Below are 21,453 nucleotides of genomic sequence, written 5' to 3' on the forward strand. Positions count from 1 at the left end.
ACATAAGGCATGCAATTATACCACAGACCAGAAGAACACAGAATCAGAACCAACTCAAAGCAGAGGATGAAACTAAAGATGGCTTTAGTGATGGCATGGCCTAAAGAAAGACCAAGCCATCATTATCCTCCCAGCAGAAAAAAGGCCACACTACAGTTATCCTGAACAAAACACAATGTATAAAAAAAGCCAATGAATTACTGGAGGGCAAAATAACCTGTATTCCAGTTAGAACCAATCCAATACAGAAACGAGACAACCTTCTCAAGATAACCCTGAAGAACCTAATCATGAAAGGCCAAATCACAAAAGAAGAACAGTGGCAGTGGGCTCCTCTAGCCTTTTTTTATGGGTATCAAAAACAAGGCCGACATATCTCTTCATGCAATCTTATCATTATTGGGGACCCCAACATACAACATCACTAAAAAACTAACAAAAAAGCTTGGACATCTTACAGAGAGGAGTAAATATTCTATCAACTCCCCACTACTGTACCTACAGAGAATCAAAGGCCTAATAACGTAAGAAGAGGAGATCATGGCTTTATGGTTCAATGTCAGAGCACTCTTTATATCCATAAACCTGGAACTATTGAAAAATTTATGGCAGCAGCACTACACACACATACACACACACACAACCTAATCAAATACACTAAGATCCAACTACTCAAAATGATGGACTTCACCAACCTCTGCCTCACTATCTATTTTCAGTTTCCTGTACAAATATACCAGCAAATAAACACCAGTGTGATTACCATTATTAGGATAGACAACAGTGACTATGAATCTGGTATATGGATGACACCTTTGTTATAATAAAAAAAAAAACAGGAACAACCAAAGAAGACACATTAAAAAATCAACAACATCTTCAAAGGAATAAAATTCATAATGGAAGAAGAAAACAACACGCTACCCTTTCCAAGTATTCTAATCAACAGAGGAAACGGCAGCGAACAAAAGTCTGTTGTAAAACTACTCATACCAACCAAGTGCTCCACTACAAAAGTAACAACCTAACCACCCAGAAGAGGAGGTGTATAAGAACATTATTCAGACGAGCACAAACACAACCCAGAACACCAGAAAAAGGAAACATACTGCCTATACAACATCTTCCAACAAAATGGATACCCACACAACTTTTGGAAAAGTGTCTGACTACTCAACTCACTACGGTACAATCAACACAAGCTATGAAAAAGATGCCACTACCATACATCAAAAGCGTCTCAAAAACAATCAGTTACAACCACATGGCATCACTATAGCATACAAATCAACTAAAACCCTCCAAAACATCTTAAGTAAATCAAATGTCCACTAGCCAAAGAATAAGAGCAGGAGGCATCTACAACATGCAGCATTAGGGCTATAACAGTCACTACATAGGACAGGCTGAAGACTAGCAGAGTACACCCATGAACACCAACTAGCAGCCAGAAGACACAATGAAAACTTCTTAATTTCACAGCATATGGACAGACTTAACCATAGTTTCATTTGGAAAACTAGAAGCACCAAGCTGAATCAAAAAATGCTAGGTAATTCTTTGAAGCTTGGCATTCAAGCAAATCAGCCATTAATAGACCCATAGAGACAAACAACATTTACACAGCATTCAAAAGAGTTAATAATAATAATACAACCAATAAAAAAGCTAAACCTCCCACCCCACCCAAAAGACCAGAATACCTTTTCGCCAGCAATCAATATCCGGATAAGCAGAGATTAACATCAGGATTAACATCAGACAAACAAACAAGCAGTAAACAGCAGCTTAATCAAGGAACTAGCTTGAGTTCCTCAAATTCTCAAACTAGCTTGAGTTCCTCAAACTCTCAAATCAGACAGTCAGTTTGGTGTAGTGGTTAAGAGATCAGACTAGAAGATTGTGACTGTGAGTTCTAGTCCTGCTTTAGGCACAAAGCCACTTGTATGACTTTGGGCCAGTCACTTCGTCTCGAGCATAGGAAGGAGGCAATGGCAAATCACTTCTGAAAAACCATTCCAGGAAAACTACAGAGACCTATCCAGCCAATCTGCAAGAATCAAACCCAATTCAATGGTAGTAAGAAAAATAACAAATCTTAAGAATGCAATAAGCTCAAAGCTGTACCCAGAATGTTAACAGCACTTTGCCCTCCCTTTGATTGGAGCAAGCAAAGGCATCTGAGGATGGGAAATTATACAATAGTCCTTCATTGCTTTAATGACAAAAGTAGTGGATCAACATTTCTGGAGGGGAGTGAGGTTTTTACTGTGTTTTTACTGTGTATGTAATGTGTGCATTTTTGTTTTTAGTGTGCGCCTAATGTGCACCTGCACAGCTGTAAATAAACTTACAATTTATTTCAAACCTGCAGAACTGGACAAATATGCATTAATTTACCTTAAAAAGAATAAAACTGAAAATGTCTTATAGCACCATCCATTTTTCCAAATGAAATTGTATGACATTTGTTCTAACTATAGATTTACATATGAATTTTTGGGGAAGGTTGTTGAGAAGGTGGTCATGTGGCAGCTCCAGAGGTTTCTGGATGAAACGGATTATCTCAACCCCTACCAATCAGGATTCAGGCTTGAATTTGGGACAGACATGGCATTGGTCGCACTTTTGGATGATCTCTGGCGGGAGCAGGATGGGGGTAGTGCATCCATCCTTGCTCTACTTGACCTCTTGGTGGCTTTTGATACCATCAACCATGGTATTCTCCTGGGGCAGCTTCGGAAGATGGGAGTGAGAGGCCTTGTGCTATCCTGGTTCACTTCCTTCCTCTGCGGCCGCTCTCAGTCAGTGTTGATAGGAGGGGAGAGATCCAGCCCTCACCCATTGCTTTACAGGGTTCTGCAGGGCTCGGTATTCTCTCCGCTTCTGTTCAAAATTTATATGGATGAGATCATCTGCCAACATGGACTGAGGTCTCACCAATATGCTGATGATACTCAGTTATATGTCTCGGCCCATGGTGAGTTAAGTGATGCTGTGTCCTCCCTCTCGCAGTGCCTAGAGGCTGTTAGAGGATAGATGGGGAGCAATGGGTTGAAACTAAACCCTTGCAAGACCGAGTGGCTCTGGGTTTGGGGTTCATTGGCTCAGGGAGAATTGCCACCTTTGGTCTTGGATGGGGTGGCACTACCCCAAACAGACCTTGTGCGTAATCGAGGGGTTTTCCTGGACTCATGACTCCTGCTCAAAGAACAGGTGGCAGTCATGGCCAGGAGGGCCTTTGCGCAACTGCGGGTTGTGCACCAGTTACACCCTTTCCTGGACCAACAGTCCCTACTCACAGTCACTCATGCCCTAGTCATTTCTCATCTTGACTATTGCAATGCACTGTACATGGGGCTGCCCTTGAAGAGCATCCGGAAGCTCCAATAGGTGCAAAACGCAGCAGCCTGCATGGTTTTGTGCAGATCCCAGTGTGCACATGTATTACCTCTCCTGCAGGAGCTGCATTGGTTGCCAATTTGCTTCCGGGTGCAATTCAAGGTGCTGGTTGTCATCTTTAAAGCTCTTCGTGGCTTGGGACCAGGTTATCTGAGGGACTGTCTCTTGCCGGTCACATCTACCTGACCCATCAGAGCAGGGAGGCAGGTCCCAGGGAGATACACCTGGTGGGACCCTGGAGAAGGGCCTTCTCCATGGTGGCTCCCTCTCTCTGGAACATCATTCTCCCAGAGATTAGAATGGCCCCCACTCTAATTCTCTTCCATAAGGCGCTGAAGACCTGGTTCTGCCAGCAGGTCTGGGGAACCCAGAGTGGGATGGAACCCATTAAATGGCTCATGTGATCTGCTGTCGCCGGGCTGGGGGCTGGGAGGTAGGAGTTGATTTTGTTATATTGTACTATATTAATTTATTTGATTCTTTTTGTTAGTTTTTATTGTTTTAAATGTGGTTTTATATTCTGAAAGCTGCCTTGAGTCACCATGGGCGAATAGGCAGCAATATAAAATAAATAAATAAATAAATAAATGGCCTTTCAGTAAGAAATTGCCACTCATTGGTGTCTACAAAATAAAATCAGGTTTTTCCAACTAGCTGTCGATCCAGGTTGCGTGATGATAATGGCAACTGTAGTCCTAATATCTATACATCACAGCTTAGGGAATGACGCATTAGACTTTGGTGACATCTATAGAATAGTAGGCAACAAGCAAAGTTTATGAGTAACTCTTACATTTGTGAGCCACCACAAACTCTGGAGAGCAGATCAGGCTGAAAAGGACTATGATCTAACATATTGTACAACCTTTCATTGCCATGAAAACCACAGTAGTACTTAACAGTACCACAATAGTAGTTTGTTTGTTCTTCTGTCCAAAACAAACAATACAGGAATTGAAAATGCTAGGCAAGTGTATGCATGCCCCAAAGAAGAATATAACAAAAATAACAACAACAACAAAAAGTATGCCACCAATACAAATGACTAATTTATTAATATACTTGAAATCATGTTCGGGATTCAATACCAGACTTTTTTCAATGGAAGGCAACAGACTTCTTCTCTGCAAAGCGTCATATGCTAACACTCAGAATGTGTGTGTCTTGATGCAACCTTCAGATTGAAACACATCTTGAGGTCAAGGAAAGAAGTATCATTTCCTTGCAGAAAGCCAGTCCCAATAGTAAATAACTATTATAAAGTGCTTCAGCCCACCTCTACTAAATCATGAATTGCCGGACATTTAAATTATGCTCAACAGTTTGCTCTTTACATACATTTTAGTTGATTTACATCAGAAGAATAGCAGCAGAATAGTTCAATAGTATAAAATACTTTGTTCCTTAAACATTGGATGTGCAATATAGCAGTAAGTACCTCTATCACCACCTTCAATTCCAACATTTCTGTCTCTGTATCCTTGAAAAACATATTCGGTGTTATGTAAATTCAGAAAATTATGGTAGTGTCAGTTCTACAGCACAATCCCAATCTGTAGTGCTTGATTTTCTAGTAGCCGCTAACCACAGAGATGAGTGTTGACTCATGGCCTGGATCTTTCAAGTTACAAGAACTTATCTCCCCACCATCACATACCACATTCACATTAAGAAATGTCTTTAGTGCATGCTGAGGACAACAAAGACACAAAATACGCACGCATTTCCAATTGAAATTTCAAGGGCATCCAAACTTCGGAAAATCTCACTGTAGCGTTTTTTGTTTTCAGTTCCTTTTACTTGGCTGTTCAGATCTGAAAAAACAAATAGGAATTTTTTTTTAAAAAAAATCAGCAAGCAATAGGTTATTATTTAGCACATTATATGGATCTCCATTGATGCAATGGAACTTCCTGTTACTCAGCTCTCCTTCCTGCTTCATTCCTTCATACACCCTAAACCAATTTCAACATGTCATCCACAAGCTCCAGAACAGATTTGTGGAGTATGCGGCATGCAGAGTTTGGAAGGAGAGGAAATTCAAACTACTGGCAAATGTTATTACACCAGGGGATGGATCAGTAGTGGTTTTAGAATAGAATAGAATAGAATAGAATAGAATAGAATAGAATAGAATAGAACAGAACAGACAGAACAGAACAGAACAGAACAGAACAGAATAGAATTTATTAGCCAAGTGTGGTTGGACACACAAGGAATTTGTCTTGGTGCATATGCTCTCAGTGTACATAAAAGAAAAGATACCTTCATCAAGGTACAACATTTAACATTTACAACACAAATGATGGTCGTAGGGTATAATTTAACACTTAATGATAAGCAACAAAAGTTACAGTCATACAGTCATAAGTGGAAAGAGATTGGTGATGGGAACTATGAGAAGATTAATAGTAGTGTAGATTTAGTAAATAGTTTGACAGTGTTGAGGGAATTATTTGTTTAGCAAAGTGGTGGCCTTCGGGAAAAAACTGTTCTTGTGTCTAGTTGTTCTGGTGTGCAGTGCTCTATAGCTTTGTTTTGAGGGTAGGAGTTGAAACAGTTTATGTCCAGGATGTGAGGGATCTGTAAATATTTTCACAGCCCTCTTCTTGATTCGTGCAGTATACAGGTCCTCAATGGAAGGCAGATTGGTAGCAATTATTTTTTCTGCAGTTCTAATTATGCTCTGAAGTCTGTGTCTTTCTTGTTGGGTTGCAGAACCAAACCAGACATTTATAGAGGTGCAAATGACAGACTCAGTAATTCCTCTGTAGCCCCTGGGCAGTTTGAGCTTACTGAGTTGGCGCAAAAAGAACATTCTTTGTTGTCCTTTTTTGATGATGTTTTTGATGTTAGCTGTCCATTTTAGATCTTGTGATATGATAGAACCTAGAAATTTGAAGATTTGTACTGTTGATACTGTGTTGTCAAGTATTGTGAGAGGTGGAAGTATGGGAGGGTTTCTTCTAAAGTCTACCATCATTTCTAAGGTTTTGAGCGTGTTCAGTTCCAGATTGTTTTGGTCGCAACACAAGGCTAGTTGTTCGACCTCTCATCTATATGCAGATTTGTCATTGTCTCAAATGAGACCAATCGCTGTTGTGTCATCTGCGAACTTCAGTAGTTTAACAGATGGATCGTTGGAGATGCAGTCATTGGTATACAGAGAGAAGAGAAGTGGGGAGAGCACACAGCTTTGGGGTGCCTTCGCTACTGGTCGGAACTGAGAGTGCATGCTCTGCAAGTGCAGAGCATCCGTGATGACATCCCAGCTGGTAGGTGGGCGGAGCTTTCCGCCGCTGCTACTAGAAACCCACCACTGGGATGGATGCAAGAAGATTCTCAAGGTGGATGGATATAAGAAGATGGCTTAATCATATATCAAACATCATCGACATGGTTGTCATGAAAAACTGCACTAAGGCCTCACTTTCTTTTTAAACAAAAAAGTTGTTGAAACTGATTTGAAGGGTTAATATTGGTTGTCCTCCAAACCCTACTAATGGGCTTAGTGAAAAATCCAATTGGAAATAAAGATGGAAACCATATTTACTGTACATAGCTACTTTGGAACTCAATCAATCAGAATAGAGGTGGAAGGGACCTTGGAGATCTTCTATTTATTTATTTATTTATTTATTTATTTATTTATTTATTTATTTAATCACATTTTTATACCGCCCTATCTCCTGAGGGACTCAGGGCGGTTTACAGCCTGATAAAAACACAAATATAAATACAAGATAAAACACTAATTAAAAAACTTATTGAATAAGGCCGAATTTAAAATTATAATTAAAATAATAAAATCCCGTTAAAAACTAAATTTAAAATTAAAATTCTAGTCCAGTCCTGCGGAAATAAATAGATGTGTCTTAAGCTCGCAGCGAAAGGTTCAAAGGTCAGGAAGTTGACGGAGTCCTGGGGGAAGTTCATTCCAGAGGGTGGGAGCCCCCACAGAGAAGGCCCTTCCCCTGGGTGTCGCCAGTCGGCACTGCCTGGTGGATGGCACCCTAAGGAGTCCCTCCCTGTGAGAGCACACGGGTCGGTGGGAGGCAATCGGTGGCAGCAGACGGTCCCGTAGGTAACCCGGCCCTGAGCCATGGAGCGCTTTGAAGATAGTTACCAAAACCTTGAAGCGCACCCGAAAGGCCACAGGTAGCCAGTGCAGTCTGTGCAGGAGTGGTGTCACATGGGAGCCACGAGGGGCTCCCTCTATCACCCGCGCAGCCGCATTCTGGACTAACTGGAGCCTCCGGGTGCTCTTCAAGGGAAGCCCCATGTAGAGAGCATTGCAGTAATCCAGGCGAGATGTCACGAGAGCATGAGTGACCGTGCATAGAGCATCCCGGTCTAGGAAGGGGCGCAACTGGCGGACCAGGCGAACCTGGTAAAAAGCTCTCCTGGAGACGGCCGTCAAATGGTCTTCAAAAGACAGCCGTCCATCCAGGAGAACGCCCAAGTTGCGCACCCTTTCCATTGGGGCCAATGACTCGCCCCCAACAGTCAGCCGCGGCTGCAGCTGACTGTACCAGGGTGCCAGCATCCACAGCCAATCTGTCTTGGAGGGATTGAGCTGGAGCCTGTTTCTCCCCATCCAGACCCGTACGGCCTTCAGACACCGGGACAGCACTTGGATAGCTTCATTGGGGTGGCCCGGTGTGGAAAAGTACAGCTGAGTATCATTAGCGTACAGTTGGTATCTCACACTGAAACCACTGATGATCTCACCCAGCGGCTTCATATAGATGTTGAACAGGAGGGGCGAGAGAATCGACCCCTGCAGCACCCCACAAGTGAGGTGCCTCGGGGTCGACCTCTGCCCTCCCGTCAACACCGTCTGCGACCGATCAGAAAGATAGGAGGAGAACCACCGATAAACGGTGCCTCCCACTCCCAATCCCTCCAACCGGTGCAGCAAGATACCATGGTCGATGGTATCAAAAGCCGCTGAGAGGTCTAATAGGACCAAGGCAGAGGAATAACCCCTATCCCTGGCCTTCCAGAGATCATCAACCAACGCGACCAAAGCCGTCTCCGTGCTGTATCCGGGCCGAAAGCCGGACTGGAATGGGTCTAGATAGACAGTTTCATCCAGGTACTGGGGTAATTGACGTGCCACCACACTCTCTACAACCTTCGCCACAAAGCGAAGGTTGGAGACTGGACGATAATTATCTAAAACAGCTGGGTCCAGGGAAGTCTTCTTGAGGAGAGGTCTCACCACCGCCTCTTTCAAGGTGGCAGGAAAGACCCCCTCCAACAGAGAAGCATTAGTAATCCCCTGGAGCCAGCCTCGTGTCACCTCCTGCGTGGCCAGTACCAGCCAGGAGGGGCACGGGTCCAGTAAACATGTGGTGGCATTCAACCTCCCCAATAACCTGTCCATGTCCTCGGGAGCCACAGGGTCAAACTCATCCCAAACAGTCTCAACAAGACGGCTCTCCGACCTCTCACCTGGATCCACCCAATTTTGATCCAGGCCATCCCGAAGCTGAACGATTTTATCGTATAGATAACCACTAAACTCCTCGGCACGTCTCTGCAATGGGTCATCCCGCTCCCCCTGTTGAAGGAGAGAGCGAGTCACCCGAAACAGGGCGGCCCGGCGGTTATCTGCCGACACAATGAGGGAGGAGACGTAGCAACGTCTTGCTTCCCTCAATGCCACTAGGTAGGTCCTATTATATGACCTAACTAGTGTCCGATCAGCCTCCGAACGACTGGACCTCCAGGAACTCTCTAGGCGTCTTCTCCGGCGTTTCATCTCCCTCAGCCCCTCGGAGAACCAAGGAGCTGGTTGAGACCTATGCCGGGTCAGAGGCCGCAAAGGCACGACAAGGTCTACAGCCCCAGTCGCGGCCAGTTCCCAAGCCACGACTAGTTCTTCAGCCGTGCTGTGAGCCAGACCCTCAGGAAATGGCCCAAGCTCCGTCCGGAACCTCTCCGGGTCCATCAGGCACCTGGGACGGAACCAACGTATTGGTCCCATCTCCCTGCGGTGTTGAGTGGCGGTCAGAAAGTCCAGACGAAGGAGAGAGTGATCTGACCATGACAAAGGTTCAGTGACTAAATCTCTCAAGTCCAGATCCTTCAACCACTGTCCAGAGATAAAAATCAGGTCCAGCGTGCCTCCCTCAATGTGAGTAGGGCCATCGACTACTTGAGTCAGGTCCAAGGCCATCATGGAAGCCATGAACTCCCGAGCTGCTGTCGATGACATGCCGGTCGATAGCAAGTTAAAGTCCCCCATGACCATAAGTCTGGAGGTCTCAACCGCCACTCCAGCAAGCACCTCCAGGAGCTCAGGCAGGGCTGCTGTCACGCAGCAAGGAGCCAGGTACGTGACCAACAAGCCCATCTGACACCTATGACCCCACCTCACAAAGAGGGATTCACAGCCGGCAATCTGAGGTACAGTGGTCTCCCTCAGCTCTAGACTCTCCTTAATAACAACCGCCACCTCCCCGCCCCTACCTTGGGCCCTCGGTTGATAGAATGCTCGGAAACCCGGTGGGCACATTTCAACAAGGGGCACGCCCTCTTCTGTGCCCAACCAGGTTTCCGTAACGCCCATAAGGTCCGTGGAACCCCCCCTGGATAAGATCACAAATTAGGGGGGCCTTGTTAACCACAGACCATCCAGAGGTCTCCAACCGTGGCAACTTTAAGACTTGTGGACTTCAACTCCCAGAATTCCTCAGCCAGCTCTCTTCTAGTCCAACCCCTTGCTCAAGCAGGAGACCCTATACCATTTAAGATAGGTGGCTGTCCAGTATTTTCTTAAAAACTCTATTCAGAATAAAGAAGACCAGTGTGAAAGAAGGTGGTATAAAAGAAGGCTCTGGCCAGGAGTGGCACATGGTATGGCACACAGTGCAGTGGGGCCAGCTGGCAGCAGCAGGTAGGCGGGCATCCAAATTAGCAGAGATGGAAGAAACATAGCTGGATTGGGGAAGTGGAGGTAATCCCTCACTTTCCAAGAATAGCCTGATCCAGGTTGATCCTCGCCTAATGACTGAGTGGGATTTGTTCAATGATAGCAACTGGGATTGCTGGAACTGTTGTTACTAATTTGAGTGGTCATATGACATTTCTGTTAATGACTGTGTTGCTCAGCAATGAAGTTACCAATCCCAATTAGGATTGTTAATGAGGATTACCTGTATTCCAGAGTAATATGATTCTATAATAGTAATACTTGTACTATTTGTACACAGTAATACTACAATGGATAGGGGAGGAACCACATCTGACTCAATCCTACAAAGAATGGATAGGTCTGGATGTTAGGGCCAACTAAATGTGGGGATATTTCATATTTTGGACCTTGGGTGGGGTAGCACTTACCCATTCAAGAATGGTGTGCAATCTAGAATCTTTTTGGACTCACAGCACCTGCTTGTAGACAGGTAGCAATTATGATGAGCAAGTCTTTTGCATAAATTCATTTGGTGCACCAACTGCACTCTTTCCTAGATTGGGAGGCCCTTCAGACAATTACTTGTGATCAATTCAATTATTGCAATGGACTCAACTTGGGACTGCCATTTGAAGACTATCCAGAACCTCCATCTAATTTAGAATGCAGGGGTGGAGGCAGCGATAAGCATAACTCAGAATGCCCATATGACATCTTGACTTCATGAGCTGTACTGGTTGCCAGTTTGCTTCTGGGTATGATTTAAGGTGCTGGTTAACACCTATTTTATTTATTTATTTATTTTTATTTATTTATTTATTTGATTTTTATACCGCCCTTCTCCCGAAGGACTCAGGGCGGTGTACAGGCAAGATAAAACCAACAATACAATATACAGGTTAAAATGCAGTTTAAAAAACTTATTTAAATTAGCCTAAAAATTAAAATTTGCCATAAACTAAAAAACCCCGTTTAAAAATTAATAAAATTTAACATTAAAATTCCAATTTAAGCCAGCCCCGCGCGGATAAAGAGATGTGTCTTCAGTTTGTGATGGAATGTCCGAAGGTCAGGTATTTGGCATAACCCCGGGGGAAGCTCGTCCAGAGTGTGGGAGCCCCCACAGAGAAGGCCCTGCCCCTGGGGGCCGCCAGCCGGCATTGTTTGGCGGACGGCACCCTGAGAAGTCCCTCTCTATGGGAGCGTACGGGTCGGTGGGAGGCATGTGGTAACAGCAGGCGGTCCCGTAAGTATTTTTATTTATTTATTTTTATTTATTATTTAAATTTTTATACCGCCCTTCTCCCGAAGGACTCAGGGCGGTTCACAGCCTGGTAAAAATACAAAATAATACAATATACATACAATTAAAATATAAATAAAAAACTTATTGAATTGGCCACGGTTAAAAATTTAGAATAAAACCCATTAAAAACCCATAAGTTTAAAAACTAACCCAGTCCAGCGCAGATGAATAGGTGAGTTTTAAGCTCGCGACGAAAGGTTCCCAGGTCCTAAGCCATGGAGCGCTTTAAAGGTCGTAACCAACACCTTAAAGTGCACTCGGAAGGCCACAGGCAGCCAGTGCAGTCTGCGTAGGAGCGGTGTTACATGGGAGCTACGCGTAGCTCCCTCTATCACCCGCGCAGCTGCATTCTGGACTAACTGAAGCCTCTGAGTGCACTTCAAGGGGAGCCCCATGTAGAGAGCATTACAGTAATCCAAGCGAGAGGTAACGAGCGCGTGAGTGACTGTGCATAAGGCATCCCGATCAAGGAAGGGGCGCAACTGCCGAACCAGGCGAACCTGGTGGAAGGCCCTCCTGGAGACGGCCGTCAAATGATCTTCAAACGACAGCCGATCATCCAGGAGGACACCTAAGTTGCGCACCCTATCCTTTGGGGCCAGTAACTCGCCTCCAACAGCCAGCCACGGCTGCAGCTGACTGAATCGGGATGCCGGCATCCACAGCCACTCCGTCTTGGAGGGATTAAGCTTGAGCCTGTTTCTCCCCATCCAGACCCGTACTATTTCCTATAGTGTCCACCAAACCAGTTGGTTCCAACAGAGCTGGGGCTTTCTGGATTGATTCAGCAATTTCACCTATAGAATGTGTTTCCCCCTGAGATCTGGGTAGCTATCCTGAAGGCATTCTGGACAACCTTAAAGACTTGGCTCTTCTCTCAGGCATTGGTTGAGAGGCTCCCAGACTTCAATCACCCCAGGCTTGGGTGACTGCAAACTCTTGTTGGTATTTGACATGTTTGTGTTGTTGACTAGATTTTTGTTATGTTGTTACTATTATGTGTTCTTTTTTATTTATAATATTGTTTTGCTTTCATGCTGTGAGCCAGCCAGAATCAACTGGAGTCAGGAAAATATAATAATATCTGCAAGAAATACCACTTGCCTGCAAGCAAGAACTGGTGGGACCACAAACTAGACTAAGTAATAGAAAACAAAGAAACTAAAGTGCTCTGGGACTTTAAAATTCAAACAGATAAGTAATAATAATAATAACAACAGAGTTGGAAAGGACCTTGGAGGCCTTCTAGTCCAACCCCCTGCCCAGGCAGGAACCCTACACCATCTCAGTCAGATGGTTATCCAACATTTTCTTAAAAATTTCCTGTATTGGAGCATTCACAACTTCTGCAGGCAAGTCATTCCACTTATTAATTGTTCTAACTGTCAGGAAATTTCTCCTTCGTTCTAAGTTGCTTCTTTCCTTGATCAGTTTCCACTCATTGCTTCTTGTTCTACCCTCAGGTGCTTTGGAGAACAGCCCGACTCCCACTTTTTTGTGGCAACCCCTGAGAAAAGAAAAGTATCTTTTCTTATCTTTGATAAAAAGAGCTAAAAAAAAAATCTGGATAATGGACATTGCAATACCTGAGATAGCAGAAGAGAAGAAAAAAAAACCTAGAGAAAATCAGAAAATATAAGGATCTGCAAACAGTAGAGAGACTGTGGTAAAAGAAAACAAAGATAGTACCGATAGCGATAGGTAGCCTTGAATGCAATCCCAAAACATCTGGAGCACCACTTGAACACCATTGACATTGATAAAGTTGCCATCAGTCAATTATAAAAGGCAGTGGAACAGCTTACATCCTGCAATGCTCCCTTTAATATTATTGTTACAACATCTGCCCATCCCAAGGCATTGGGAAAGACTTGATAGGTAGATAAAAAAGCCAAAACTAGGCTAAGAATCTGGTTGACTGTATGACCAACCATAATAATCAAAAAATATCAACTGATATTCAGGCTGCTTTTGAATTCGAATGTGCACAACATTTGTACCAGACCAGAGTAAGCTTTGACAGATGACTAAACCTGCCAATCTAACCAGCTATCAAAAACTAAGCTTGCCTCCCAACCCCTTCCATATTAAGGAGAATGATGAATTGATGTCTTCCACCTCTTAATGACATTTGGTGGAAGGAAAGAGGCACAAAATTGGGGAAAATGCTCCATCCATCTCTATCCTTAATGAGCCCTATAAAATAAGGACAGAAATAGTATTTCTATTGGTATTGTGCCTGTGGAGGATAAGTCTCACCACTGAGAACAGGATATTTTGTGCTGTTGGCTGGTTGACAAATTTTTAACTTGATCATGAAGAACAACCTGTAATGTCACCAAATTCAGTCCTCTGAACTGAATGCTTATGCAACTCTACAAATAAGTTTCCATAAAAGAAAAAAAAACTGAATATAAAGTTATAAAATAGACTTCATTGCTTAATACTGTTAATAAACTACCTAATTAACTTACAAGCATTGGACATACTGACTAGAAATTTTGGAAGCTGAAACCCAACACCAAGATGCAGAAGGGACTACAAATGTGTAAACATGAATGCTAAAGTACAGAAATATAAAATTTAAGAGAATAGTCACACATTTATAACTTATGAGATGTGAGAAGACAAAGGCAGATAGGGTAGGCCTGGTGAGGCTCAGCATTCAGCCAGGTAAGGTCATAAAAGAACTGCTTTGAAAATGTCCTGGGTCTTAGAAAGAAGCCTACAGGTCAAACGCCCACAATTGCTTCTCTTTAAATGATGTAGATCATTACAATAGAACTTCCCCTGGTAACTATAAATAGATATTTTTCTTAAGGTTGATACAGCAGAAGACAAAAATTGTTGCTAATAACATACGGTAATATTTCCCCACATGCAGCAGTTTTTAGAGGCAATGATTTTAGAGGCACATATTGTGCACAGCAAAAGGACCAGCAGTGTGAGGCAGCAGCCAAAAATGTTAATACAATTCTTGGTTGTATAAACAGAGGCATAGAATCAAAATAAAGTGAAGTATTAGTACCATCTTATAAAGCTTTAATAAGACCACACCCGGAATACTGCATCCAGTTTTGATCACCACATTACAGAAAAGATGTTGAGAGTTTGGAAAAAGAGAAGAACAACTATGGCGATTAAAGGCCTGGACACAAAAACATATGAAGAACAGTTGCAGGATTTGGGTATGGCCAGTCTAAAGAAAAAAAGGACTAGGAGTGACATGATTGCCGTGTTCCAATATTTGAGGGGCTGCCACAAAGAGGAGGGGGGTCAACTTATTTTTCAAAGCACAAGAAGGCAAGACAAGAAGCAATGGATGGAAACTAGTCAAGGAGAGAAGCAACTTAGAAGGAGAAACTTCCTAACAGTGAAGACAATTAACTAGTGGAACAGCTTGCCTTCAGAAGTTGTAAGTGCTTCATCACCAGAGGTTTTTAAGAAAAGATTGGACAGCCACCTATCTGAAACGGTATAGGGTCTGCTGCTTGAGCAGGGGTTTGGATTAGAAGACCTCCAAGGTCCATTCCAACCCTATTTTGATTTTCTGATAATTAAGTATAAAATATAAAGCCCTGTTCTCCTTCTATTTTGTCCCTCTAGAACAAGTGCAGTCTAAGTTTTTAGAGCAGCTTTGCTATTTTATTTATGTATTTAAATTTATTGACTACCTAACTCCAATGGACTCTGAATGCATCCCAAATGCCATCTTTTGGCTGGAAGTGGGCATGACTAAAATGAAGGTCAGCTGTATCTGAATCTTTGATACAGAACATTTGAAATTACTGGGAAGGTATCGGTGGCCTTAACCTTGCAGTGGCTCAATTATTTAGTGGCTCCTATAGGATACCTTTCCCAATTAGAAACATAGAATAGAATAGAATAGAATTTTTTATTGGCCAAGTGTGATTGGACACACAAGGAATTTGTCTTGGTGCATATGCTCTCAGTGTACATAAAAGAAAAGATACGTTCATCAAGGTACAACATTTACAACACAATTGATGGTCAATATATCAATATAAATCATAAGAATTAGAAACATTGAATCATAGAAAAACTTTTATAGTGACAAGGTGGGAGATACTACCATCTGCTGTATTGGAGGTCAACATTGCCTAGAAGGAATAGAAACCCAGAAATACATCATCTTCCATTGTCCGTTCTATAGACAAATAAGGGATAGATTTATTTTTCCTTGAGTAGTACGTGATAACCTGATAGAGTTGACTTGGCTTATGCCCAACTTCTATTAAAGGATGATAGTCCCTGCATCAGAGCTAATGTTGCAACATCCAGCATAAGTGCTTTCAAACTTCAGCAGGTATGTACTGAACATGGGACTGGTTTAAATGCATTGATTTTATGCCTGCACATTTCTTATAGAATAGAATAGAATAGAATAGAATAGAATAGAATAGAATAGAATAGAATAGAATAGAATAGAATTTTATTGGCCAAGTGTGATTGGACACACAAGGAATTTGTCTTGGTGCATATGCTCTCAGTGTACATAAAAGAAAAGATACGTTCATCAAAACTTGATTCCTTTTTAATTTTGATAGAGCCCACCCAATTCTGCCTGCTTTTTAATGCTTTTTGTTTTTTAGCTTGAGGTTAATATAGAGGCCTGGCACTTTTAGGGCATTTTAGTAAGACACATCATTTCCTATATGAAAGTGAAGCCTCCTTACGTGTAACAGGTTTTTAAGTAAATACAGATTGGGTTTGCAAAAGAAAAAGAAAAAAGTGTGGCTGAATCATAAAAAGCCACACGATGTTCCATCCAACATATCTGTATTTACTTGAATCTTAAAGCCACACGAAACATTGGTTAAATAATATATTGTAACAATATCTGTTGCATGAAACAAAAATCTGCCAATTATGAGTACAGCAGCCAAGCTGCTGATTAGAGAAATCGATTCCTGTTTAAATAGGGGACTGTTTTGAAGACAGAAATAATCCTTGTGGCCCTGGCTGGTGACTGTAATGCTCTCCTGGACTTCACAGTAACTTTCAGTGCCATTGAATGCAACATTCTTTAGGATCATCTACTTAGGCAGTTCCATGTAGTTCTAAGAGAATCTCTGTTCTACTTCTTAAGAGTGTAGCAAAATTCTATTTTCAACATATCTATGAAATCAGTGTGGAACTTTATCTAAAGATTTGGCTTTGGATCATCTATGTGCAGATGACACTCAGCTCTGATACTTCTTGCTTCCATGCATGGGGTGAGGAGAATGAGGAACTCTTAAACCCCTTTGAGAAGTGTGGATTTTAGCATGGGTTGGAGGGCTCCTTCACTCTTCCAGCTCTTCTTTAACCATATCTCATGTCTACTTTTTATGAGATGGCAAGCATGCCACAAATTCTTTTCTGCTGGAATTTTTTGCTTTTTGTGTAGGTTCAAGTTCTCAGACAGAATAACAGTTCAGTGAAAATTTTCAGTATGATATGCATATGTGTGTGCTTGGGAGGGGGGGCTGAGTAAACCAAGGTTTGATCTAAATGTAGATCAAATTTTGCCCCTAAAAAGGCAAAATTCTGAGGAACTTGCCTTACCATTACTGTAAGCAGATACTTTCCAAACTTGGGTAAATTACCCAAAATTGGGGCAAAATAAGTTTTTTGGGGGAAGGGGGTAACAACACACAAACCCATTACCGAATCACAAGAGACTTTTAAACTGACTTGAAGTATTTTACCTACAACAGATAATTTATTTATTATTTATTTATTTATTTATTTATTCAAATTTTTATACCGCCCTATCTCCCAGAGGACTCAGGGCGGTTTACAGGCCGGTAAAAAATACAATATAATACAAGGTAAAACACAAAATTAAAAAACTTATTTAAATAGGCCAAAATTTAAAATTACAATTAAAATGATATAAACCCCATTAAAATTAAATTTAAAATTAAAATGTTAGTCCAGTCCTGCACAGATAAATAGATGTGTTTTAAGCTCGCGGTGGAAGGTTCGAAGGTCAGGAAATTGGCGGAGTCCTGGGGAAGTTCATTCCAGAGGGTGGGAGCCCCCACAGAGAAGGCCCTTCCCCTGGGTGTCGCCAGTCGGCACTGCCTGGCGGACAGCACCCTAAGGAGTCCCTCCCTGTGAGAGCGCATGGGTCGGTGGGAGGCAATCGGTGGCAGTAGACGGTCCCGTAAATAGCCCGGCCCTAAGCCATGGAGCGCTTTGAAGATGGTTACCAAAACCTTGAAGTGCACCCGGAAGGCCACAGGCAGCCAGTGCAGTCTGCGCAGGAGTGGTGTCACATGGGAGCCACGAGGGGCTCCCTCTATCACCCACGCAGCCGCATTCTGGACTAACTGGAGCCTCCGGATGCTCCTCAAGGGAAGCCCCATGTAGAGAGCATTGCAGTAATCCAGGCGAGATGTCACGAGAGCATGAGTGACCGTGCATAGGGCATCCTGGTCCAGGAAGGGGCGCAACTGGCGAACCAGGCGAACCTGGTAAAAGGCTCTCCTGGAGACGGCCGTCAAATGGTCTTCAAAAGACAGCCGTCCATCCAGGAGAACACCCAAGTTGCGCACCCTTTCCATTGGGGCCAATGACTCGCCCCCAACAGTCATTCGCAATTGCAGCTGACTGTACCGGGGTGCCGGCATCCACAGCCACTCTGTCTTGGAGGGATTGAGCTTGAGCCTGTTTCTCCCCATCCAGACCCGTACGGCCTCCAAGCACCGGGACAGCACTTCGACAGCTTCGTTGGGGTGGCCCGGTGTGGAAAAGTACAGCTGAGCATCATCAGCGTACAGTTGGTAACTCACACCGAAACCACTGATAAAGACTCTGTGATAAGTGATTTTGGGTAATGAAATGGGGGGAAAATGGGAAGCTCCTGAGTGATCTCAAAACAACAAGCTGGCCAGACTTTGTCCCTTTGTCTTTATGTCAGTAGTCAGAGGAGCAAAGAGAGAAGGCCAGTATTGTCCTCCTTCTCCTCCTCCTTCCTATTAGAAATAAAGAAGATCTACATAACATTCAAAAGAGACAATCAAAAAGCCAAAAAGGAAACAAAAAAAAATCAAAACACCTCAACAGCAATCAACACTCAGATGAGCAGAGATTCTCTCCAAAATGAACATTAGTCCAACAACCAAGAAGCAAACAATACCCTAATCAAGGAATAACCAAGCCAGATAAACAAACAGTAAACTACAGCCCAGTCAAGGAACAACCAAGACCGCTCCCAGTAACAGTGGCAGGGCCCCTAGTAGCACTGATGATGTTACCTAGTTTGATCATGAAAGGTCTGCACGAGAACAACCAAGCTCAGAGAGCACAGAGGATCCCACACACATATATATCATTCGCATCCTTACTTCACATTGTATATATTTGTGTGGTTGCCTACCAAAGGATATTTGTGATTTCTCTGAGGTGGAGTTGAAAATGTGTCAAGTCGTCTATTTCTTTGAAGCTCAGGAGGACTAGTGAGTTATGAGTTTCTGCAGATAGGGGAAAAAATTCCACAAAGCCAAGATGGGGATGGAGAGAGAGAGAGAAAGAGAGAGAGAGAGAGAGAGAGAGAGAGAGAGAGGGAGAGGGAGAATGTCCACGCACAATTCTACTATAGTTTCTACTAGAACTGAAACAAATATAAATCATCTTGGCTTTGTAACATAAGTAATATCGCGACATCACAAAGACCTGGAACTGCTTTAAAACTGTCATAGAATTCCTGTATAAATGTGCCATATGTCAGAACCTTACAGACTATATTAGGGTTTTAATCCAAGTTCACATGCCAGGATGTGAGTAGGCAGTAATCAAGCAATACCTTATGGCTATTGATATTCAGTCAGATTTGATATTTGTCTCTACAAAAGTACTTTTAAATAGCTCTCATATCCCTTCTAAATCTGGTGACACTCTCCCCACTTCTCCTCTGTTGGTAGCAGGGTGGGCTTTGAACTGCTTCAGAGTTTGAAGTGGAAGTAGCATAATGTGGCAGGACCAGACATTTTCCAGACTGACCAATAGCTCAATGGAAGTAAGATATGTTTGAGGGGTGATAAATGTATACATACACCTTATCTCTATCCTGCCTCTACTGCCTTTGATCACAGGGTGAATAAACTGCCTGATAAAGCCGGAAGAGCTGAGTACAAGAAAAGGCTTATTTTGACAGTAGATTTAGTGCCCTTTCGCAATTGCAGAACCTTACATCTCTAGTCAAAATAAGTCTGCCAAAATTGATCAGCTGGATAGAAATTTTTCAGTACAGTAATGGGAGAGTTCAAATCCCCTGCTCTGGGAGTTGTGAGATTCTTTCCTTATCAGCTGCCAACAGGCTGTTCAGCAGGCTTCAGGGAACTCCTGCTATGGGGAGAGCAAATAGTATGTCCTGCATTTTTCCCTGGAGGAAAAAAGAAAGAAAGAAAGAAAGAATGGTGCAGAAGAGACTTCCAAGAATCCAGGGAAGATTTTTTTTTTTGGTTTACATTTATATCCCGCCCTTCTCCGAAGACTCAGGGCAGCTTACAGTGTGTAAGGCAATAGTCTCATTCTATTTGTATATTTACAAAGTCAACTTATTGCCCCCCTAACAATCTGGGTCCTCATTTTACCTACTTTATAAAGGATGAAAGGCTGAGTCAACCTTGGACCTGGTGGGGCTTGAACCTGCAGTAATTGCAGGCAGCTGTGTTTAATAACAGGCTTCTTACAGCCTGAGCCACACCGCGGCCACACCGTGATGTGGCTGTATTAGCATAACTTGCCAATAGGTATTTAGTTGTCAGTGCTCCCTACAGATCACCTGACTTAATGCTGCCAGAATAGTTGGTGAAATGTGTCAGATTTTACCCACCTTGACAGTGCTACAGCTTTTCTGCCAGCTTGGGAGAGAGGGGAACAAGGGATAATTGGCAGAGAGGAGGATTAGGGGGACACTCTAAGAGATGGGCATGGAAAGGGTGGAAAAATCAAGATTGGATATATTATTCCCAAGGAAGACTGATATTACTGAGAAGGACAATTAGGAATGAGAAAATAAATGAGAGAGAAAGATTAAAGAGTGTGCTGAATGGAGAATTGGAGGAACTAAAAAGCAAGACCAAAAGTGGCAAAATTCCAATGTCTTTCTCAATCTGGTATCTTTAAAGTATCTTGGGATTGTTGTTTATTTGTAAATGGAGCATAGCAAATTTCTTTCCTTTTTGTAGTGCAGCTTTGGCTGCCACTCAATGGTTAAGACATAATATAGCATTCCATGGGCTCGCTTATGATATTGATGTCATGCAATCAATATGAAGATGACAACATAACCTAGATTTTTGATCTGTCAAATATCTTGGTCTATCTTTATTTTTTTTTTATGCTACTCTGTTTTATTCTCCTTATCTATTCTTCACAGTTTTAAATCTACAATAATTCGAATTTTCATGGTTAGTGTTATTAACTTGTATGTCTTTGTGTTAATAATCTTTCATAACTTTTTTTTTGAAATATAGCCATGCTTTATTTTAACTGTAGTTTGTTGATCAACCTATCATCACATAGTTCACACATCATACTAAACCAGAAACCCAAAATCAAACAAACTATCATGATGTGTGACTCTGACTGAACTCTGATTTACTTATGCTGTAAATAGAAGTGGAAGCCTCTAGCTGTAGAATTTAGAAAATGTTACTAGTCATGCGCTTATGATATTAACAGAGCAAAATCTTCATGTTTTCCTTCCCTCTGCCCCAGAAACAGGATGTGGTTGTCTTAAAAAGGGTTGCTTCATCAAGCAGCAATGGGAAACTTGTTCATTGGACAGAAGAAAAGCCAGCACTTCTCT

At 42.6% G+C, this 21,453-nt stretch overlaps 1 protein-coding gene across 8 annotated transcripts in view; it reads right to left on the reverse strand.

The window, feature by feature from the left end:
• The window catches only part of GMIP (GEM interacting protein), a 100,173-nt gene that overhangs the window by 50,378 nt on the left and 28,342 nt on the right, over positions 1–21,453 (reverse strand). For all 8 annotated transcript variants that reach the window (XM_058167488.1, XM_058167489.1, XM_058167487.1 and 5 more), the window contains exon 2: positions 5,123–5,216. In XM_058167488.1, coding sequence (XP_058023471.1) covers positions 5,123–5,216 — 94 coding nt within the window. The remainder of the gene's footprint in view (positions 1–5,122; positions 5,217–21,453) is intronic.

The sequence above is a fragment of the Ahaetulla prasina genome, chromosome 2 (genome assembly GCF_028640845.1).
Source record: "Ahaetulla prasina isolate Xishuangbanna chromosome 2, ASM2864084v1, whole genome shotgun sequence".
Classification (NCBI taxonomy): domain Eukaryota; kingdom Metazoa; phylum Chordata; class Lepidosauria; order Squamata; family Colubridae; genus Ahaetulla; species Ahaetulla prasina.